Consider the following 23,727-nt stretch of genomic DNA (forward strand, 5'->3'; position numbering starts at 1 on the left):
GGGCCCCGCAGAGCAGGGAGGCCGGCGCAGGGCCGGCCGGGGCAGGGGAGGGACGGTCCGGATCTTTCTCGCTGGAGGCTACTGGCCGAGGTGGGCTTCCTATTCCTGTCCTCGAAGGGGTCCTCTGACTCTGACGTTTGCAAACCTCTTTCACCTGCCCCGTGCCCCCTGCTCTGAGTGTGCAACTGCTCTCCCAGCGCGTCCTTGTCTCGCAGCACGCAGCGCCTGCACGCCTGGCGCCCCGGCCTCGCCCCTCCTCCGCCCCGCACGCCACGCCCGGCCCCCGCGACGCCGGGTACAAGTGCTGTCAAGAGCTGGGCTTTGCTATTCCCGACAGGCTCATGCGTCTCGCTGCAGATAACGCCGTTCACCAGGGAGACGCGTCCTCGCGCGCCCGTCACGGCGAGGCGGAGAGGAGGCCTGCTCCACGCGGGCGCAGGGCCGGGGACCCGCGGCCCCAGAGCGAGCCTCCCAGAGCAGCCACCTCTGTGCGCGGCTGCGGGGCTCTGCCCTGCGCAGAGCTGTCACCCGGAGGGGACCCCGCCCCGCCAGCATTCGCCCCTGCTCGTGGGGGCTCCACTGGCCGGGGGTCTGCGTGGCCCGGGTTGAAGAAGCGCCCACGGCACCCCCCCACGTAGAGTGACGCCCTCCTGCCCCAAGCCGGCTCCACAGTCACCAGGAGAGTAAAAGCCACAGCAGTTGGGAGTAGACGCCTCGGAACTAGAGCCAGGGCCCGCGGGTCTGCTACGCTCCCCGTGGACAGTCCCTCCTGTCCACGCCACGCTCCCCTGTCACCCGCCCCCTACGGCCTCCTGCTCACCCTCCTGCCGGTTATCTTTAAATCCCAGTTTAGTCCAGTGTCTACACTGCCCGCCCCTCCCTCCAGCCTCCCCTGCCCACACCTGCTGCACCTGCGGACGGACCGACATCCTGCGCAGAGCGGCAGGCCCAGCACACGCCAGGCCCCGCCACGCCCCGCCTCACAGGGCCTTCCCTCCCGCCAAGCCCCTCATGCCGGCGGGTGACACGCCCCCGGCGGGGTGGCCGAGGCCTGCGGCAGCACCCCAGGGCGGGCGTCATCCACCTGCGGCCCCGGACCAGGTGGGCGCTCACTGGACTCGGCTCCCGAGGCGCCTCCTCTCCCCGAAACGTCCCGGGCTCTACCGGGCGGCCTGGGTTCCGGGCCCTCCCTCCCGTTTTCCTCCCTGAGAGCCTGTGCTTTCTTGGCAGAGCGCAGCCCTAGGTTTCGGTTCGGAAAACCTGCCCGCCTCTCCAAATCGGGGTCTGTGTGAGAAGAGCAGCCCGTGGGAAGGAGAGTGCATATCGGGATACATTCCCTGGGAAAAGGAGGGGAGGGTCAGGGATCCAGGCCCCTCCACCAGCCAACGCCCGGCCCCTGAGCACTTGCGGTCACTACGTGCAGCCGGCCGTTTATGCCGAGCCTCATAGCTGGAGTCGCAGGCCTGGCCCGGGCTTCGGGGCCGCCGGGGCACCTCCCGTGTCGCCCCAGCTCCCTGTGCGGACGGTGGGCCCAAGCTCAGGGCCGGACGCCTGCAGGAATGGAAAGCGTCCAGCTTTCTTCCTTCCTTGGGTGTACGCATCAGAGAAGAAAGGAGTTACAGCAACAGGGAAATAAAACCAAGGAGGGAAGAACAGGGCGGGGTGAAGGAGAGGGTGGGACGTGGCTCTTGCCCTGGAGTCACCCTCGGCCACACCAGGAAGCTGACCCGTCCCCCAGGGCCACAGACAACAGGCTGTGTCCTCGTCACAGACCCGTGGGGACCTGGAGCAGGAAGGTTCTGGGCTTCCCGCCTCCGGTCCAAACTCCCTCGCCCGACTGTGAGGACCCGTCCCCTCTGGTCACAGCTCCTGCAGCGCCCTGGAGGGCCCTGGTTGGGTGGGTCACCTCCTTGAGCCTGAGCCCCCGCTGTGTGCGCCACAGTCCCTCGGCGTGGCCCCTCCCTCCAGCCTGGGCCCCTCCCTCCCCGTGAGCCACCGCGGGCCCAGCACCACCGGCTCTGCGCCCTCCCCGCATCTGCCAGCGTGGGACTGCACCGTCACTCGAGTCACGGACTCACGTGGTTTCACGGCAAACGCCTCAACTTCAAGAAATCAGCCGCGGAGAAAAGACACGCGTCTTTGCCCACCCCTCCCACCGCTCCTCGCAGCACGGGAGAGAGATGGTGGAGGACGTCCCAGGGAATTGAGGGGGAAAGGCTCCGTCTCCCGAGAGGGGGTCTCTGCAGCGGGAGATGCCAGCCGGGAGGCAGCTCTGCCGCCTGCTCACCCGGGACCCCGCGAGTCCCGGCTCACCCGGCACTTCCCCTGCCTGCTGGTGAAAGAGGCGGGACAGGGCCAGACCAAGCTTGCCCCCCTGGGTGGGCTTTTGAAGCCCCCGGGGCATCCTCCCACCCCTCAGGCCGGGGAGGAACAGGAGCTCTCAAAGGGCGGTGGGTGTGTGCAAGGCGTCGTTCTGAGAGCGAGCAGCTCCCACTTGTGCCAGAAGGAAGCGGTCCCTGATTGTGACAGTGAAATGGGCAAGGTGAACTAGTCCACTGCCCGCGCTCAGCAAGACACCTTCTCACCTGCTCCCGGCCCAAATCCCTAGGAGCACACACACCTTCCCTAGCCCCACCCTCTCCTCCCTCAGAGCTGAGATGGAAACCCAGGCAAAGCGGCCAGGCACCTGGCAGAGGCTAAGCTAACCCCTCCCTGCCTCCTTCCTCGCCCTCCTCCTCCTCTCTGGCGGGCAGTGGCCTCCTCCGCAGCAGAGGCTTAAATAATGTGCAGGTCTCGTGAGCCACAGAGACAAAAAGCAAATGTAGTATATAAACATCACGGCAACGAAAAGAAGCCACAGAACTCAGGCTTCCGAATTTTCACGTGTTAGGTATTCCGGTCTTTTATTTTCCAAATATCTCACTGAGTGGTCTCCGTTATTTTTAATTAAGTCTGATCTAATTATTACCGTCTGATCGGGGAGCTGGCTTCCCAGCATTAGGAAGAGCAACGTGCTTCCTTTTTAAGTTTAGACATTTCCCCGGCAATCCTTCCAGACTCCGGTGTCCTGTGCGGATCTATTTCTGAGTCTCGGGAGCTGTATTTGAGGAAGCGCTGTGCAGGGCAGAGCCGCAGTGCTGACGGGCAGCCACTGCTTTTGGAAACTGCCTATCTGAGAGTCTCGGATGTATGAGGAAAATGCACTACAGGTGGACACCTTCCAGAAAGACATCCAGACTCCAGGTGAAAGGTATCGACAGGGTTCAGAAACAAAGCCGCTTCTCTGCGCTACATTCCGATGGCTGGAAACAGAACATACCTGCAGGCGAGCCAAGTCCTCGGGACGCTGGGGACAAAATGTGTTCCCTTACCCCATCATGGGAAAATTTTGTAACTTTTCCTTGGATTTACCACGCTATTGCCTCAAAAGGCATGGGATTTAGCACCGATAGAACGACGACTTAGCATTTGCTGACTTACAGCAAGGCCTGGGGAGGGTTCCAGAGCCCCAGCACGGGAGGGGCGTGACCAGGGCTCACCCCCACGGAGCCCGCGTCTGTCCGAGGAGACACACACACACACACACACACACATACACACACACACACACCTGCAAAACGCAGCCAGTGTTTTGAAAGTTCCAAGAGAATTCTACATGCAGACGTTTGTGTCATCAGCTACGCTTACAAATGTGAAATCAGAAAAATTCCAATTCTCAGGCTTGACTCTGTTATAATAAAAAGAAATGTCCTTGAATAATACTTTGGGGGCATCCTTTCATTTTTGAAGCAGGACAGACTTTGCTTGTTAGACATTTGCAAAAAAATATTATTTTGAATATAAAGCAAGGAAAGCCATTCTAAGACAGACAGAGGACTGACACCAGAAAGGTTTTCCTGGAAACTCGTGGCGGGGTCAGGATAATTCACCGTTTTGCAACTTAACTCTGACTGTCCTGATTCTAGTACCTGTGAAGACACCAGTTACAATAAAGTAAACTCACTCAGGAAAATAAGGGTCTTTTACTTCAAAGCCCAAGAGGATGGACCCACTTGTGACCCGTCCTCTCCTTGTGGGGGCTGAGCCCCCCTTGCCAGTGGCGAGACATTGGCACATCTGGACTCCCGGACGCGGCCGTGAGTCACGGACGGGCACCCTCCACGCGTGTGGCCACCACACGCTGTGGTCACACCAACCGCCGCGTGCCCGTGGGAGCCGTGGCCGCCACGATGCGCACTTAGTGGCTCTGTGCACAGGAGGTCCCATGGCCTGGACGCCTGCCTCTGGGTTTGGTTCCAGAGGCCTCCAAGTACACAAGGAGGCCTGCCGGGTTTTGTGAAATCAACCATCAAAAGAGAACTTGCCGAAAATGCCGCAGGAGCCTCTGCCCTCACGTCGGGGAAGGAAGAGTGGGCTGGCTGGCAGAATACTAAGCTTGCTGCTCCGACATGATCAAAGCCTCAAAGCAATGGAAGTAACATTCAAAGGGACTCAGAGAGAAAAAGGAGGAGGATGTCTTCTAATCATCTAACGACTTATTTTTGGCACAGTTTTTACCCAATCACCTTGCGAAGAAATAGGACACCTACCTGAAAAAAATGCACAAAGTATACTGGCACCAAATGCCACAGTTCTTTCATGCCTTCGATTATCCTTAGTGTGTGTGTACCTGTGTGTATATGTATACACACATATGTGTATATGTATATATACACACAGTACATATGTGTGTATATGTATATATACACGTACATATTTATGACATGCTATGCCAATTTGAAAAAAAGAATGAAAGTAAACATAATTGGCTTTTATAGATAATGAAGTACAGATTTAATCCAAATATTAACATATTGTTTTATGTATTTAGAAGAAATACACAGTGCACTAAAACAGTGGAGAAAAGCTTGGTGGCAGCATTCTGTTAAGCAAATGACCTTTAAAAATATACTTCAATTACTCTGGAAGCTAATATACCCATTTTTTTTCTAGTTGCAGCAAATTAAACTTTGCTGGATTATCTGATGGGATTGATATTTGGTCCATGTCGAAAGTATAAGTCTGTTAAAAAAGATTTGCTCCCCAACAGGTGCGGCAAACAAGAGCTCACACACGCACACACACACACACACACACACACACACACACACACACCTCTAAAATCCTGACTGCCTAGGAAATACTTCTCTTGTGAGGAAGAACAGGTAAAAATGGCTACAGATGCTTGCATTAGAACTTAACAGTTTGCACTGCTTACTGCTTTGGAACCAGTTTAAGAAAAGCCTCTGACCATTCGAGAACACTCCACGGCGCCACCGGGACTCAAGGCCCTCACTGGGAACCGTGCCCACAGGTGGGGCACACCTGCGGGGCAGGTGCACTGCTGGGGCGGCCCAGACAGGCGCTTTAGCAAGGGCCAACAACCGAGGGGCCTCCCGGTCCCTGCCCAAGCATCTCGCAAGGATACTAACGCTGGTGCTATTCAGCTGGGGACCCAGGGGCTCATCTTTTGCACCCCTGGGAAAGAAGGGAACACAAGCTGAACCCCCGTGTCTCCCCCATAATACCACCCCTGAGCTGCCGTCTTCCCCCTACCGACAGGAGGCCTCCGCACCTTGCCTTGCTTCCCCTGGTGAGAACACTTAGTTCTTTTGTTTAAAGGGCAACTTCGTATTCTGATATTAATAAAGCTTATTATAATGCCACCTACCATTCTATCACTCCTGGGTTACTTACTTCTAATCCAACTTACACAATACTCTTTCTCTTTTTCAGAAACTTTAAGAAAATGAATTGGGTATTTCTATGATACACCCATGAAACAAAGCATAATATCAAATTGTTCAATTTTCCTCGCAATCCAACGACCAGAATTACGATTCACAGCCTTACTTTCATTACAGAATTAGCAAAGTACAGAAGGTGCTTTGATTTAAAAATAAATGCACTGATGCAACAAGATACTTTTCCTGAAATTTACTGTTTTATGTTTGCAGTATTAAAAAAAAAAAAAAAACAACAAACATCTTTTCGGACAGATTTTTAAACTGGAAGGGGGAACTCGCTGCAGCTATAGAAAACCCAAATGAGATTCAGATACATTAGTGAATTAATACCTGCTTCATTTACCAGTGTAAATGCCCTCTATTTGTAACTGTAATTGTATGAGTCCTTAACACATTACTCAGCTACATTTAAAGCTGAAAATCAGGTAATCCCTATCCTTATTTGCTGAGTCCTGCTCTGCTAAAAAAACAAACCAAAACAACACGACAGCTTAGCAACTGGGACTTTCTCTCCAGTAAACCACCCGCTTCGATGGGGCACCCCCACATTTCATCAAAGCCGTTCCCCAAAGGGCATTCTGTAGTGATTTCAAAGCTAAGTCCAACAAAACATCTGTATAATCATGTCATCTCCAAATTTTCCTAGATCATATTTTTAAGAGAAAAAGTGGTTTTTTTTCTCCTTTTTATTAATCTGGATGGAAGAAAAGCATACATTTCATTTATTGTCCGGATTATAGATTCTTATTAAACAAACCAGAGCTCATTATAAAATCAATATCAACTTAACCACCATGCCCTCAGGAGGAACAGCAAAAAGGTCACTCCAAGAAATTCAAACAATTTTCCTGCTGGAAGGGCGTGATTTTAATTACAGATACTATTAATTAGAGCTGTCACTGGGAAGACTTTTTTTTCTTCTGTTAATTATCACAAACTCTCAGTTCTAAGTATGCATTTTCAACCTGCATTTTTTAAAATTAATCATTTCTGCATGCAAGTCCAACCTTTCCATTCTATCAATATTTTATATCTGAATTTCAAAGTGTATCAAAGGATGCCGTGCTTTCTAAAAACCCACGGCTGTATGATCTTTCCCCGCTATGCATGGAACAGGACTGGTGTGATAATTTATTTATGTCCTGACACAGGCCCGGCCCCGAAGACCTGGCGTCCTGTACTGAGAGTCCCTCGCAATAGAGTTTCCGGACAAATTCTTCCTAGTTTACGTGACATTTTTCCAGACTGCTTCTTCAAAAGTGCTTTTTCTTTTGCTTTGAAGCACAGCAATGCACTGTGCCTGAAATGCCATCTTCAACACATCTGAGCTGCCGTTTCTTCATCAGAGAGCGACACCTGGCCTGGCAGGCGACCCCTTCCAGAAAACTGGAGGTTTCCTCCCTTTGCTGACAACACTAAGAATTTTTAAGTGGGTAGGAAAAGCTATCCCTTGGCCTCTTTTAAGCATGGAGAGTTTATAAATTCTTCCCAACTCCTCATGGGGCCAGGGGCAGGGCTGCCCACAGAGCCCAGAAGAGGCAGCTCAGGTGAGCTCACAGGGCACCTGCCGGGCACTGCTGGACAGTATCTTCTGGAAAGAGCTTGGGAGGCTGCCCGTGTGACTGATGGCATTGCATTTACTTTACATATGTTTGTAACATACGATTAATTATTTATAAGACATATGACACAACATAATCATGTGACTACAAAAAACAAAGGATCTAGTCCAACTGGGGAAACTCTTACAAATACACATTGATTAAACTTTTAAAACAGTTATTAGGTAAACCATTCTATTTTCGCAAATGGGAACATATACTTGGAATTACACAATATATTCTAGCAAAAGAAATCAGATGCTCTGACTTGCACATTCTCTGTGTTTGCCCTGCTGTTAGAACTGAAGGCATCTTTTCATTACAGGGCGTTATTAAATACGGCACGTATGCTATATAGAACTTCCAAAAATTTTGTGAATTTTGTTATGCCCGATTTGGCCTAAACTTGCCTTCCTCACACTCTCCTGGGTTTCTGACTCACTTCCAGGTGTGCCTGTGGCGTTTCCATGGCTCCAGCACAAGGCAGCCACTGCTGTCCTGGAGCTGATCGGTCTCCCCCCCCTCCCCCCTCCCCCACCCATCTATCAGCATTAGATTGCACTTTATCCAAATAATCGCAGAGGGCGGCACCGGATCAGGTCAAAGGATCTTTTCATATGAGACCCCGAGGAAGTCGATGATTTAAGAGACATCATCAAACATCCACACGCCAATTTATCTTGCAACTCTGGCATTTTTCATTAATGGTGGCCAAACTCAGAAAGATAACAGATAATACATAATTCATGCATTGTACTTTTTTCCACGTTTTCTAATTAGCAACCTGCTTTCGTAGCTAACGTGAGACTACCCAAGACCGGCACAAGATTAATCCAGAGCTGTAAAGCTGTGATTGCAAGGTATTTACATGAATGCTAATGAGAAGTTTCAAACTGTCATCGTTAGGGAACCCAAACTCTGCATAAATGAACAACTGCTGGGGGTGGGGGAGGGGCCGAGAGGGGCGGAATGATCCGCCTGTTCAACTGATAAAACCCAGGATCGCCGGGGCAAGCCTCTCTTTACCTGGTAGGCGGCGGTGGCATCTGTGCCCGGGTGGCCCCCCAGTCCCGACAGCTTCTCCTTCAGCTTCCGGTGGGAGGCGTGTCGCAGGCAGTAGGTGAGGCCGGAGGCCAGGAGGACGCCCACGATGCAGGCCACGGACACCAAGGTGAGCACCACGAACTTGGTCGAGTCCTCCTGCTCCGCCTGGTGAGGCAGAAGCTTGACCTTGCTCCCCTGCAGAACAAGGAGGGGGGGGACGTTAGTCCTCCGCAAACCAGACCTCCCAAAAAACCCGTCCTCCCCACCATGGCTGACGCGCGGGAAGCTCCACCAACAGGACGGCTTGGGCGCTGGCACTGAAGCGACAACAGGAGGGCTGCGCGGAACAGCACCCCTCCGAGGAGGAGCAGAAGTGATTCCAAAATAGCACACCACAGATTGCAGCGTTTTCAAGAGGAAAAGTTAGAGGCATCACTTTTTTCCCCCTCAGTGGTGACTGTTTCATTTCAAATTTATGTAAAGTATTGGACAGTTTCCTTGCTACTCTAAGCAAAACGAGGTGTGCATCCCTCCTTTTAAACAGGTACAGCGATTCCCCCCGGGTGTGCACAGCCCGTGTGGGGTGGAGTGCGCGGTTGGAGGCCGGGAGCCTGCACGGTAGGTCGCTACCGAGGGCCGAGTCTGCACAGCCAGCGCCGGGCACAGGGACACTCCCTAACACCTGGGGGGCCTGGCCTCCTGGAGCAGGCTCCAGCCGGCTGCAAAGGCAGCGAGCGGCAGAGCCCCCAGCTCCAGGCGCGCTCTGCGCCAGGGCCGGCCAGGCGCAGACCCCAGCCCCAGCGCTGTGCACCCGAGTGTTTTTCCCTGAAGGGAAGAGCGAACAGCAAGTCGCAGGGAACAGGGTGGTCCAGGAAGTTCACTTCTCAGCGACGGTGAGAGTAAGGCTCTCAAACTCCGTTAGATTGTCCTTGTTTCCTGGGAGAGGGGAGGGGTAACGACGCTAAAAATTTGAGTAAATCCTTTTGGTGACTGTCACTCTCCACGTGCACGGAGGTGCGCACACTCTCCCCTCATTAGCTTCATTAGAAGGCACATTAGCGACAATTAAGCCGCCGCGGGAGGACGGGCGGGCGGGCCGGGAGGAGCGCGCGGCGGGCGCGGGTGGATGCGGCGCGCTCCTGCGCGTCCCGCTCGCGGCGAGCGCGGGACAATTAGCGAACTCCTTCCACCACCTGATTTCGCGTGGTAACAAAGTGGATTTTTCCCCATGAATGCCCGGCCGGCCTGTTCATTATCTCTTCTCTATTAGTGATTTTCTGCTCCGCATTCAGCCTCCCAAGTCCTCATTTCCTCCTGCCTCCGAGTGTACACAGGGCCTCTGTGTCGCCGGGCCCATTTTTATCTTGTAATCATAGCGGCCACCAAAGCAATTATCGCCGGTCTTGACTGGAAAAGCTGGTCATTAATTAGCCTCCTTTTGCCTTCGGTGCAGCGGATTAGCCGGTGCTGGGGCTGAGTTAATGGAAACGCGGGTTAAATGGGAAAAGACGCCCGGATTTTCCCGCCCGGATGCGCGGCTCGGAGGACTCGGCAGGAGAGCGGCGGGAGGTGGAGGGAGCGGAGGGAGGGAGTCGGAGAGAGGGGAGGAGACGGCGGGGAGGGGCTGGGAGGGGCCGATGACGAGAAGGAGGAGGAGGAGGAGGCGAGCGCAGGGCCCCAGGCGCGCGGGCCGGGTGCGCGGAGTTGCCCTCCGCGCGCAGGCGGAGCCCTCCCCATCCGCCCCCTCCAGTCCCTTCCCCTCCCCCTCGCCTCTCCTTCTGGGGCCAGCACAGTTAATTCCAGAAAGAAGCCACTCCGCGGAACGCCCGAACCACCCCCCTGGCAGCCCGGGCTCCCACCCCGCCGCCTGGCCCCTCCGCACCCTCTCCCCGCCCCGCGCGGGGCGCGAGCCAAAACCACATAAATAAACCGAGGGACCCAGCTCGGCGCCCCGCGACCGGGCGGGGCGGGAGGGGAGCCGGCCCCCCTGGCTAGGTTCTCCTCCGCCCTGCGCGCGGCCTCGCGCCGGCCTCGCGGCGCCGGGTGCAGGTAGCCAGAGCCTCGGAGCCCTCCTGGGCCGGTGAGCACGTGCGGGGGCCGGGAGAAGCCGCCCACACCCGGGCTGGGGACGCCCCCAGAAACCGCCAGCATGAGGGGGTCCCACCCGCACCCGTGGCAGAGGCCCGAACTGACACCTAGGTTGGAGGGCGTTTCCGAGCAACGGCTCTGCGCCCCCTCTCGCCAGATCCCTCTAACCGAGGGAAGCCCGGTCGCTGCCCCAGCCTCCTGCAGGACCCGCCTCGCCTGGGCCGAATGGGGAAAGGACAACAACAAAGGAAGCGGCGCGACGCGCGGAGGGGGCGCCGGGCAGTCCTCCCCCTACTACCTCGTCAGGCAAAGCGATCCGGCAGTCACTGAGCGCAGTCTACCCCGCCCCGGCGCAGTCCACTGCATCCCCAGGCGTCGGGAGAACCCGGCGCGCCCACGTGGCTGACTGCGCCTGGGAACTGGGACTTCCCGAACCTTCCTGCTCCGCGACGGGAGGCGAACGCGCGAGGTGGCCAGCCTGGCTCTGAGGGGACTTGCAGAGCTACCGCATGTAGCAGACGCATGAGTGCGCATCCGACCGACGGCCCCACTCGCACCTCCGGGAGCACAGACCCACCTGGGCTGTGGGCGTCGGGTACACGGGGGTCCAGCCTCACAGGGTGACCGCCGGATCCCCGAGTACAAACAGCTGGGCACAAACGCTGCCCAGTTGTCGCTCCGGCCAGGTGGCAGGCGGTGAACGCGCAGGAGCTGCACTACGGAGGCAGGCGGCGGGTGCCCGCGCGTTTACCTGGCCAGGCCTGCGTGGCACCCGAGAGACCGCGGGCAGGCGGTCACCGGGGACAACGCCGAAGCTTTTCCCAGGGCGGCAGGGTGGCCTGAACGAGGCCGCCGAGGTTGGCTTGGTCCTTTCTCGCCAGAAACCGACGGTCGCCATGACCTTCCACACGAAGAGGAGCAGGGCCTGCCCCACTGCCCCTCGCTTGGCGCACTCGGATTTACTCAAAGGTCAAAGAAAAATGTCAAGGAGAGCGGCTGCCCAAAGAGCCTCGGCCCCGCCTCCCTGGGCCCCACAGGAGAAAGGAAGGAGGGGGAGGAGAAGAGGGGACCCGGTTCCCCGTGTCCCGCTCTCTCTCCGGGCTCCCGCTGCCTGGGCCCAAGCCCCTGTGGAGCAGGGTTGAGGGTGGTCTCCAGGCAGGGGGGACCTGCCCCGGCTCTCCTCCCCGGGAGGGAGACCCTTCCTGCAGCCTGAGGGAGAGGGTAGGTGAGGCTGGGTGGGCACCGGTGGCGCTGGGGCAGCGAACGCGGGGACCTCGGAGACCTCAGAGAAGATGGGCAGTGCCAGGCTCCAGCGAGGGGACGGTTCCCCAGGGGGTGGGGAGAACAACCCGGCAGGGGACAAGGAGACCAGCTGGGGTCAGCAGAGCCTGACTTTGAGGTCGCTGGGTCTTAGGGCCTGACGGGAAACCGAATGGCCCGGGGCTCCCTAGATAAACCGAGAAAATGATTCTCCAGGGCTTCCCTCCTCCCCAGACGACCTACCTAGCGCTGGGCAGGAGGGTCCAAGTGGGAAAATGTTGGCTGCAAGTCTGGTCTAAAGAATCCCGGAAGAAACGAATATTTACAGAAATTCTAATGGTTTTTAAAGTATGAGAATGAACTCCCCTTCTTGGTATAGCCATTGCCTCTAAATAACTTTACAATTGCTTTAGTTCCTTTCTTTTTGTAGAGTTAAAAAAAAAAAATCTTAACCCCCCTCCTGCTAACCACAAGCTTTAAGAGAAAGAAATCAGCCTGCTATGGGGCTTAAAAGTGAGTTTGAGGCTCAGCCCCTACCCGGTGTGGTCGGGGCCTCAGCCCTCCCAGCGCCCGGCTCCCCAGGGCGAGCGGCTCAGGTGGGCGGCAGGGCGCTTGGGGGCCTGCCCAGCCACGGCGCAGCCTAATTGGAGGCATCTTATCAGTCTTGACTTGAAATTGAAAGAAAATGATGTTTAAATATTTATGACTTTGACATTTACAGTCAGGCGTCTTTTAAAAAGCAGAACACCTCCTTCTGTAGCGCAGGGTGGCAGCTCGGTTTACTGAGAGAGTTTGGAACGGGGAGAAGGAAGCCAGGAGGGCGGTGGGGGAGCAGCTGTCTTGGCGGGGGCCTGGCAGCCCCCACCGAGAGGCACAGAGCACCTCAGCACCCGGTTCTGGGGTGCGGGAACAGCATGGCTTTTTAAAATCATCAGGAATAATTAAGTCAATTTTATATCAGGTTGGATCTATCTTGAGAGTAAGTCGGAGTACAATACTGCATATTTCCCCCTCAGCCATCTGTACCTGCCACTCCTCGAATTTAGAATATACAGTATTGCAAAAGCCGTGATTCGAAATAAATGTATGACCATGGAGACGGTTTGTGGAAGTGCCTTAGAAATTAGGATATACACATATACATTGTCCTGACTGATTTAAATTATTTTGATCTGTGATTATCAGTGGCTGGGCATGGAGCTTGCACTCCAGGCTCGGCCGAGCCATTCCTGGTAAGGAGCCTGCAGAACTTTTTTTTAGCTGTACATGTGGTAAGCTTAAAAGAAAAGAGAACATCCTGTACCCAAACTCAATTGTGAGAACCAATACAGCCATACAAATGCAAAGCTTTATGGTAAATATCTGTTGACAGGTAGCAGAATTTAGTATTTTTCCAAGGTTGTGTGATAGAGCCAGTTAACAAGAGCAGCTCATTCTCTAAGTCATTGATTTGCAGATTTCAAATATGCCCGTGGACATAAGCATTCAGTTTCATTAGTATTAAACCTCTAATATCGTTGATGTTTTCACTTGTATCTTTTCTAAGGAATTTGATTTGCAACCCAGCCTCATCTTGGGTTTGTCTGCATTTATGTGACTATGATTATAAAGACTTTTTTCCCTGTAAAACTTAGAAATCAGTTTAGAGACCATTTATGAGTTGCTATAACAAGTTTGTCTTTGGTTTGCTAGATGAATCCTCTTAGAATTATCTGGAAATTTCATTCTAAATTTACTAAAATGTATTTACTAAATTATAGTAACTATCATTTTAAGGCTCATCAATTCTTTCTTTTTTTAAGTTTTCAGGCCATAGCAAGTGACCAAACTTAAAAATATGGGGGAGGGGTATCTTAAAATATTTTAGAAGTATTTTTTAAAGCTGTTAACTGAACTATTTTTAATTTGGAATTCGCCACAGAATTCTAATAAATGAGAGAAGTCAGGCGGAAATAATCATGTATTAATTCTCTGCATTACAAAATCTTTTCAGAAGCTATTATCAGAGCAAGAGGCATTGCGGTCTGAATTCGGGGTGGGAGAAGTCCTTTGTGCAACTGAAAGCTATTGTTCCTCTGCGCAGATGAAATTGTACTTGCAAATCTGCCATTCAAGTGGCCAAAAAAAAAAAAAAGCCTATATGGGCAAAAGAAAAGAATCTCCAAGAAATAATTATTCTTAAATATAAACTTTAATGAAAATAAGTTTGGGGTATTATATTCTTTTAAAAACAGGCTATTTCTTGACCTTTTTCAGGAATGTGCATGAAAATGAATATACAAAAGAGAAAATAAATGCTATTTGCCATCCTTAAGCACCCTTAAATCATCAGTTTTAAAGCAGTCTCTGTTTTAAGATATCAGGGAAGATTTACGATGTCAACGTTGTGGGCGCCCCTGTGCGAACTAGCTTCCGGCCCGGGAGTGATCCCGGGAAGAGACCAGCTGAGCACAGGCCGAGGCCGATCGCGCCCTTCGCCCGGGGAACCTTTCCCAGCCGCCGCCAGGGTCACGGCCAGCGTTTTTATCTCATCAGAACTCAGACCAGGCGGAGCAGGAACTTCGGGCACCCAGCTCTCCGGGCCTATTTCTGGCACGCGCTCTCATCCCTGGGCCTGAGAGACGTCACGCGAGCGCGCGGGCCTCCACGACCACGGCCTTGCTAGGCTCTGGCCTTGGTCCCGGAAAGGGAGGCCTTGTCCCTGCCTCGCGGGGACCGGACCCTCCTGGGGGACTGGGAGGTTTGCTTGGCCTCCTGGGCGCAGGCTGAGAAGCGCCACCCCAAAGACTTGTCCAGCGTCGCCGGTCAGGACCCCGCGGAGGCGCGACACTCCGAGCGCCGGGCCGGCCTGTCCCCTCCCCCTCACTAACTCACAAGATCCCCACAGAGGTCGGAAAGATCAGACCCGAGCGCCGGACACAAAAGGCCGAGGGTTCCCGGGAGCTGCGGGTATTCAGAGCCCGAGAGGTCGGGGCGCCGCCAGGGCCCCTTCCCGGAGCGGACAATGCGGCGGCCGGGCCTCCCCAGCCACAAAGCGCGGCCGGGTGGGAGGGATTAACGTCCCCAACAAGGCGCGCGTCCCCCGGAATCCCGGGGGCCCCACAGCGCGGCCTAGGGCCCGTGTTCTCGGGAGCCGGGCGGTGTGCCGGGCATCCCTCCTGCGACGACGGAAAGGGCTCCCATCTCCTTCCACTCCCGCTCGCTGGCGTCCTAAAATCTGAGACCGGCGACGCGGGGGCCGCTGGCTTGGCGGGACCGCTCGACACGCTGCGCCCTCAGCTTCAGGGGGGGGGAGGCTGCCTGGTGCCCGCCGGGGACCCGCCGTGCGGGAAGTGGGACCGCACCCGGGACGGAGAGGGCCCTGCTGCTTGACGACTTGGGTCGGCCACTGGGACCCAGGGAAGAAGGGCGCGGGGGAAGGGGCTTGGGGGCAAGACAGGGCAGTGGAGCCTCTGCCGGGAGAACGGCTGCTGCGCCCGCGCGAGCCCGGGCAGTCCTCGCGCCGGGACCGGCGGGCGTCAAGGACCGCACGACGGGGGTCTGCGCTCCGCGCTTCACACGTGTGAGCCCGGGTGCAGGGCGCTGGCGACCCCCGCTTCCCCACTCGTCCAGCTAGGGGCGGTCCAGCTAGGGGCCGCCCGAGCGAGCTCCGCATCCTGAAGACGAAAAAGGGCGGGAGACTCACTCTGGCCCTAAAACCCAATTCAATTCCTCCGAGATTTTAACCCCTAATTTTGGGGTCTGCCCACTGCCCTGAGCGAGGCTTCTCTAAAGGAAGGCGCCGGTGTTTGGCGCCCACAGCAGCTAAAGAAGGCAGGGAATGGAGTCCTGTCCGCGCGGCTCCCTGTCAGAAGTTTCTCTTCCCGGCGAGCACGCGCCGCCTCACCGGGCCGGGAATGCGGGAACGCGCAGGTTGCGTTGGAGGGAGGGGAGGCGTTTCTCCGCCCAGCTGGGGGCTCCGAGGACCCTCCACTCTCACCCCCGGCCCCACCTGCCTGTCCGACGCCTCTCCCTGCAGGTGCGCTCACTGCCCTCTGGCTCGCCGCCCTGGGGTGCCCCCAGGGCACGGAGGCGCGCTCCCGTACGGTGATGAGGAGGGTGAAGAGCGCCCCAAAATGGGCTAGGAGGAAAATGCCCCCACACTGGCTCCTCTCCATCCTAGCTGCTCAGCTCTTCCTCGCTCTTTTCCCACACTCCTCCCCATCTCCGCGCCTGCACCGCCCCCCACCCTTTCCTGCCGGTCGGAACTGCCTGGAGAGGCGAGCCAGGCGACAAGCGAGGGAGCGCGCGGGGAGAAGTCGGGAGCGACGGCTCCAGCCTCCGCGGGGCGGTCTCCGCGGGGCGCCGGGTCCGGACAGCTGCCACCCCCCATCTGTGCGCTTAGGAAGAGCAGCACCCGCCGGTCCCCCCTCACATGCCCACCTCAGACCCGCTTGGGGATGACCCCAGACATGGATCCCCCGCCGGCCCGAGCCTTTGACAGGTGCCCTGTGGCGAGGCAGAGTTACCCCCTGGACTGAGCTCTCTGACGCCCAGATCGCCCATCTGAGCCCCGCAAGCGCACCCGCCACCCTTCAAAGGCTCTGTTCTCCTCCCAGCCACCTACGCGCCTGGTGAAGCCCCTAGAGAACCCCTCCTGCCCCCTCCCCTACCCGCCCCAGCCCTTCCCTCCTCTTCCAGGGCCCACCCGACAGCCCCCCCCCCAGTGCCTGGCACCCCTGGTTACCTGCAGCTGGGACGGCGCCCAGCGGCCCCAGCGGGAGGTGGTGGGGGCGTGCGCCGGGCTGAACGGCCTCCGGGTGCAGCAGCCGCCGCGGGCATCGGCGGCGGCGCCATCATCTCAGCCAGCTGCTTCCCTGCGCTGGAGCCACAGACAAGCGGGGCCATCCTGCTCTGACCACAAACTTCTCCGGCGGCCAGCGGAGACAAAGGTGCCGCGCGCCGCGGCTCCAGCAGCGGCAACCGCGCGGCGGCACCGGCTCCAAGCCCGCGGGTGCCTGAGCCCAGAGCGGCCACTCACTGGCCGGGCTCGCCGGGCTCCGCCCCGGCGCGGTCCCCGGGCTAGGCACGCTGGGCCAGGGCGCGGCGCAGGCAGGCGCGGGGCCGGGCTTGGGACGGTCCCCGCAGGGCCGCCGGCCGCGCGCGCAGCTCCAAGCAGCGCGGCCGCCGCGCCCCGCCTTATATCCGGCCCGGCGCGCACCCGGCCGGCGGCGGCGCGGCTCGCGGCCCAGCCACCGGTTGCTATAGCGATGCCCCCCCCACATGTTGCTGACAGCAATTGGCTAAGGGGCCGCGGCTCTCCACACACCCTCTCCCGCCCGAGACTATGAATGGACATCGGCTTTGTCAGTCACCAGTAACGCCGAAGCCGGGGCCTGCGCCTTTCTTTCTTTCAGCGCTTCTCCCTTTCATCGCTCGGTCGCACTTCACACTGGGCAAGTTCAGGGTAGCGCGCTGGAGGACGGGGCCTCACGCAGGAGGACGGGGCCTCGGGGAGAAAAGTCAACCCGCAGGGCTCTGCTGTGACCTTTGCTCGTGAGAGGGACGGGTGGCTGCGTGGAAACTCTTTGCAAGAGTAAATTTCACAGCAAATCATTCTTTGGAGTTAGTTTTCTCCCAATCTTGCTGTGGGCCTGTTTACACCCTTTCCAAATTGAGGCAGGCCAATGACGCAGGGCAAACCCCTCCCCCACCACTTTACATGAATCCTCACTGGTTTTTAGGTCTCAGATGCCCACAAAAAGTGCCTTGCCAGACGCGGGAGCTAGCGAGGCTTTGCCACCGTGTAGCCTGGCGAGCTGCGGGCCGCCCGCCCAAAACACCGGGCGGAGACGGCGGTGAAAACCAGGACCCCGAGGAGCTGCGTCCTTGCCCTGCGCCTCCCGGGTCAACAGCCTGGCCTGGACCACCGCCCCGAGGGCCAGAGGAGGGAGGCGGGGTCAGAGAACCACACTGCCAGTCGCTTCAGCCTCCTCAAGTTCCCTGACCCCAGTGCAGGCCCGGGACATGGTCAGGCCCACGGCGCGAGAGCGGAGCAGGGGTCTCAGGAGCGACCCGGCTGGCTGGGCCACAGAGCGGGCGGCCCGAGCCTCCCCTTCGCGCTCACCCACGCCCCTCCCTCCCCAAGCCCTGGACCTGGGTCGCAGCCACAGGTTGGGGCACCCCCGGTGCGCGGCGCCCCCGCGGAGCGGCCGAGAGCTGGAGAGCTGAAATCCAACATCTGTGTGTACAATGCGCTCTCCGAGGCCCACAGCTGCAGGAACAAGGAGAAGAAAGAAAGAGGGGGAGCAGATCTTGTCACCCGCAGATGACAGTCTGCTGAGGGCTCTTTAGTGTCTCCTTTTCTGGAAACCCCGACGCCCCCCTCCCAGTCCTCCCTCTCCCACCGCCTCCCCATTGTTCCCAGTGCTCAGGACAGCTGGAGACGGCGGCCGCGCCCCCCATGCCCCCTCCCGCCCCGCTCCCAGTCCCTTCGGGCAAACTCCTACCGGCCCCCCTCTCCTCCTCCCCTCCCCGACCTCTCCACTCCCTTCCCCCTCCCCTCCCCTCCTCGGCGCCCCCGACCCGCCCGGCGCTGAGGGCCTGGCGCGGTCGGTAGCACTTCTCTCCCAGAACCGCGGCAGGGCAGGGCTCGCAGGAAGGGGTCGTCTGCAAACGCCAGACCAGCACCCACCAAGTGCCCACCGCCGTCTAAAAGTGTCCCAGGGACTCCGTTTCCTCTGACCTCAGGCCTAGGCTGAGTTCTACTTTTATTTCTGTATTCATAGCGGCTGGGAGCGAGCGCTTCACAAAGCCCCGAGCAAGTAGGCGGCGGCCCTCGGTGTGGCCTGCGTGGGCGGCAGGAGCCCCAGTGCGCCCGGCGGATGCTCGTCAGGCTCCAGGGAAAAATGAGTCTCCACGAACCCAAAGGGGACCCAAGAGCTGTGGTCGTTGGCGCACCGGCACCCCCCACACACACCCAGTTTGCGGGGAGGAGCCAGCCAGTCACCTTGGCCCCCTCTGGTCCTTGCGCCCAGGCCAAGGCCTGCAGAGCCCCGTGCAGACCGTCTGCCATGGGCTGGCCCCCCTAGAGCCGGCGGGCACGTCGGGGAGAAGCCCCCCCAACCCCCGCTTCCCGATCCCCCAGGGCCCCCGCCCCCGCGCCCCGGCAGCCCTCGGAGGGGCCTCCTCCGGCAAAGACCCTGCCACCTCCTCTCAGGCCGATCGCCGCGCCCGCCTCCAAGGCGACCCTTGGCCGGGCATGGGCAGAGAAAGAGGACGGATGGAAGGGGGCGCGCGGGCCGGAGCCCTGGGAGCCCCAGCAGGAAGAAGGGGGAGACAGCGGAGAGTGGGGACGGGCGGCGAAGGGAGGCCCGGAGTAGGGGACCTGCTGCCCTCAGCCTTGCTGGTAACCGGCCTCTCCATAGCAACGGCCTGCGCGCGCGTCTGCGTGTGGGGGGAGGGGGTGTTCCTGAGGCTCCCCTGCGGAGGCCGGGAGGGTGGAATGGGGGGGTTTCAGAGCCTTCAGCGGGCGACAGGGGAGTCCCCTCCAGGACCGGAGGCCTGGCCTGCGAGGTGCTGGGAGCACCCTAGGGGCTGGAAACGCCGCTCCGGGCACAGGGCTGGGGGTGGGGAGCGCGCCCAGGCCCGGGGCTCGGCCGCAGGGGCACCGGGTCGTCTGGCCCTCACTGTCCACGTCCTCCTGCTTCAGTCGCAGGGCCCTGGGACATCGGGGGAGGGGGTGGGCACGGGTGGTGTGGGTCTGCTCCGTGACCCGGCGCGCTGTGCCTAGTAGGGCGCGGCGGGGAGCACAGGCGCCGGGTGGCCGCACCTCCCTCCCGGCCCCGCCAGGCCCGAGCGTCCCACGCACCTGCGGTCCGGGCGGGAGCGCGCGGGGGCGTAGGACGGGGCGGCAGCTGGGGAAGCGCGCGTGTCGCCTCTCGGAGCCCAGCCGGGCGGTCCCTGCCAGAAGCGAACTGGCGCTAGCTCCCAACCTGCGGCGACACGCAGATAGACCCCGGGAGGCCGCGAGGGGCTGACCCAGTCCCCAGGACGCCGCCTTGTGCCCCCTTCCAGCCGGCCCGCTCCCTGCACGCCTCCCTCGCAGTTCTCGCCTTCAGTCGCCTGGAGCCCCAGCTAGCTGCGGGACGGCCCGGGAGCGGCGCGGTCCCCACGCGCGGCCACCCTGCGTCTCAGACAGGGCGAGGAGGACCCTGGTCCTGTCGTCTGGGCTGTGGTCCCCAATGCCGGGCGGCGGACCCCTCCCGGTAGTGCGGGTTAGGCCTCCGCCATCCCCTCCTGCCCACCCCCATGTCCCAGGAAGAATTGTCCTCCGTGAAACTTAGGGAAGGGGGGCGCACAGGTGAGGGGGTTGGCAGCGAGGGAGCCAAGTCTCACCTGTACAGCCTGGCTCCCCATCACCTGCATCACAACCTGAGCTCCGCCCCCGCACCCCCCCCCCAAGTCCCTGGAAAACCCGGTTTCTATGAAACCCGTCCCTGGTGCCAAAAAGCCTGGAACCACTGGTCTAGGGGGCCTGAGCGACCAGAGGGCTGGCGACCCCAGCGACCTGGAGCAGGAGCATGGCTTGTTGCTCAAGGCCAGAGAGCCTGCTGTGCTTTTTAATTTTTTTTTTCTTTTTACAAACATGATAAATAAGGAAATAAAATTATTTTACTTAGCTAGTTTTCCAGTTGTCCCCAAGAGTTTCGCTTAAACATCACAGCACCGCGTTCCTGGTTTAATCTGGATTTATCGACCTGCCTGTCTTTCCAGGCTTTGAGGAAAGATGGGTGGGGAGGCGGCACAGTGTAAGTTAGATTTTAGTCACGTTTTAAATAGTTTGAGGGCCTTAAATGCTTCATGCAGGTGTTCGTAAGTAGAAAAGTACACCTCCCCACCAACACCTTGGTGCACCCCCACAATATGTGCTGGGCCCCCCCTCGCTGCCGCCCCCCCTTCCGCCCCCCTCCCCCAGGAGGTGCCTGGCATTCTCAAAGCGGAGGGTGGGGGTCCTCTAGGGGTTTGCATTTGAGGGTCTGATCCTTTTAGTCTACCCTTTCAGAGACTGATAAATTAATCCATCAGATTTTCACCAGAGCAGGGAAAAAATGTACCTTTTAATTCTTGAAAATACTTTAGAAAAGTGTATTGACAATAGTGTAAGACTCCATTCAGCTAATCTGAAGAAAGAGTGATGGTGTTAGGATGTGTGTGTGTGTGTGTGTGTGTGTGTGTGATGAGAGCTTAGACTTCATTTAATAATTAATTTCAATTTACATGATTTCAGTAGCATTTTCAGAGAAAACTTTTAAACGTGACACAAAATATTTTTGAAAGGCACATTGATGGAAATCATTTAGGTATGACAAATGAGTACATTATTCATATAGAAGTTTGGATTGTTTGGCTGGTGTATACAAAAGATAGCATCTGTAAAAATTTCCAGGACCTACAAAATCTCTAAACAATATAAATTGTTTAAAATGATTTGTTGATCCTGCTAATACTTCTTTTAAAGTGCATTTCACATTTTTTATGTGTAAAACCTAATGTTCTGTGATAAGAATCTCATTTTCAATTTAGGGAGCACCAAACTGCTATAGACCACACGTTGAAGTGATTAGAATAAATCTCCAATGTACTAAATTATCAAAGAAAATGTATTTTTAAACAAAGTAGAGAAAGACTGCCATGGGAAACATGGTTATTATAAAGCAAAATGCCTATTTCAGTAATTTTAAATGATACGGTAAAGCTGAAAATGATAAAAACACCTTCCGAGATACTTGCTTGATTTTAGAAAATCTAAATAAATTTTGTTTTTAAAATGAAACTGTATTTTATAGTCATAGTACACAAATAGTATTTAAAGTATTTTTTGATTTGTAAATCCATTTATAGAAATTAAAATGTTCTTTAAAATTATAATGTAAAAATGAAATTAGATCCTTTTAAACATTATTAGTGTGTATGTGGCATTTTTCATACCTATATTAAAGAAGATAACATTTTATATCATTGAGTGAATTTTGAAAAGCAAAATGTTTTAATTGGTCGTCCGAGTGAAACATAATAATTGGCACTGAGATAGCTTAAAAATGAAGACACTTGCACAAATCAATATGGATGACGCTAAGTTGAAATTCATTACTTGTCGGTCGTTAGTTTTTCAAAGGCAATACTTGGAAGAGCATTAGACACTAGTGAGAGGTCCTTATTCATTGTGGAAGAAGATAAGTCTACTGCCACAGTGGGGAAGAGGAACAGCTGCATCTTAGTAGAGCCCTCACCATCTCCCAGGGCACACTGGAAGCAAAGTCTATCCTACAGCACAAGTGAATCCATGAGCTGGGGAGACGCTTTACGTGAGATTTTGCTGCGTTGCTTATGTTAGCAATCACAAGATAGTGCTGTAAAACCAGCGCCCTCTCTTTAAAACTGAGAGGAACTAAAATTAATTGTTTAAATTACTTCAAGAAAAATACGAATTCTTTACTCATAACAGAAAAATACAAGTCATCATTTGGTTTTGGAAGAAATTACCAAACAACTCAGCTTTTATCATCAGTGTTCATGTTGGCTCATGTTCTGACTGATATAAACTTTTTGAAATCCAAAAAAATCAGAACTCAGCTATGAAATAGGGTTGATATCCCTGCAACGGCTCAACGTGATTACTCGAAACAATGTCCTTTTTAAAACCCAAACATGTGTTTCAGCAAAAATTCATGCTGGAAGGATTAGTTAACAAGTGTGTAGGGATTTTTCAGACTTTCTTCTTTAAACTTTGAAATTACAATCCCAAGGATAGGAAAAGCCTCCAAGGCTTTATTATTACTGTTAAAACAGCATTCTGAAAAAAAATGCTACTCCTGAGGTTGGGTGTTTCCAAGCGGGACAGGCTCCCCGCGGTTTGTATGGTTTTATTCTCGAGGTTCTAGAGTCTGGAAGATGTATCACTTTCAATCTGCCTCTTCCCAAAGACCTCACCTTTCATTATTTACACAACAGTGCTACAAAATACATATTTAATAGTCGATGTGCAGTATAGTGTGTACATTGTGTGTTCATGACTAGACTTTTTACTTCTTTGCAAAGCTGAGCTGCCATGCCTTAGATGGGACGTTTGCACGAAAGACTCATCACCACATGAAGAAGAATCTACCTTTTTTGAAAATGGCTAAATAGTGCCATTATATTCAGCCGCAAGGAAGCAAAGTGCTGCTGTGAAGAATGCCCGAGTCATCTCTGTTTTTGGTTGAAAGCTCTTTCACATGTTTTGTCCGTGCCGTAGCACAGGCCCCTTGCGATTGTTTGGAAACAGCCTCCTCCCTGGGTTGCTTTGGAATGAAAAGTAGAACAACAATTCAGGTAAGTGCTTATTTCACAATTACATAACTCAGCTAGGTACCTGCTCGCATATTCTTTAGGAGAAAATGCCTATGTACATTTTAATGTGTGAAAATAGGCCACAGCCGGACCAGGCTCTCCTTAGCACTTGGTTCTACTGAAAAGCAGTCACTGGGAAGTGACGGTCTGTGATGCCGTACTGCAGATACGTCTGCCGCACGTATTTAGATCGAATGTGGACAAAACCCAGGAAGCAGCTGGTTGCTTTTCCTTCTGACACGACGCGGAGGAGGGTCGGGGCTAGCTACGGCTCCGAGACATGCCGCGGTGGCCGTGCGGCATTGCTCACGGACTCACCCACAGCTGCCAATGCGCCAACGGAGTGAAAAACAGTCGGACCTTCTCTGTGGAAGCAGCATGAAGCACGTGGGCATTTTAGCAGGTGTGGTACGAATTAGCGTATAGCCTTAAACAGGGCACTGTGATGTGCTGAGGCCACTTCTGCAATTCTTACAGACCTACCCCGGCCCCTGCCCCCGCTATCACCCCACTGAAACACATGAGGAAGTTGAGCGTTTGCTTCCAGCTGGGTCCGTTTGGAAGCTCCCCTTTGGAAT

General features: G+C 55.8%; 1 protein-coding gene across 1 annotated transcript in view; it reads right to left on the minus strand.

Annotated features, from left to right (window-relative positions):
* PTPRN2 (protein tyrosine phosphatase receptor type N2) overlaps positions 1 to 23,727 on the minus strand; it is a 595,476-nt gene that overhangs the window by 103,709 nt on the left and 468,040 nt on the right. Inside the window, exon 13 of the mRNA XM_076006762.1 lies at positions 8,414 to 8,626. Coding sequence (XP_075862877.1) covers positions 8,414 to 8,626 — 213 coding nt within the window. The remainder of the gene's footprint in view (positions 1 to 8,413; positions 8,627 to 23,727) is intronic.

The sequence above is a fragment of the Microcebus murinus genome, chromosome 9 (genome assembly GCF_040939455.1).
Source record: "Microcebus murinus isolate Inina chromosome 9, M.murinus_Inina_mat1.0, whole genome shotgun sequence".
Lineage (NCBI taxonomy): Eukaryota > Metazoa > Chordata > Mammalia > Primates > Cheirogaleidae > Microcebus > Microcebus murinus.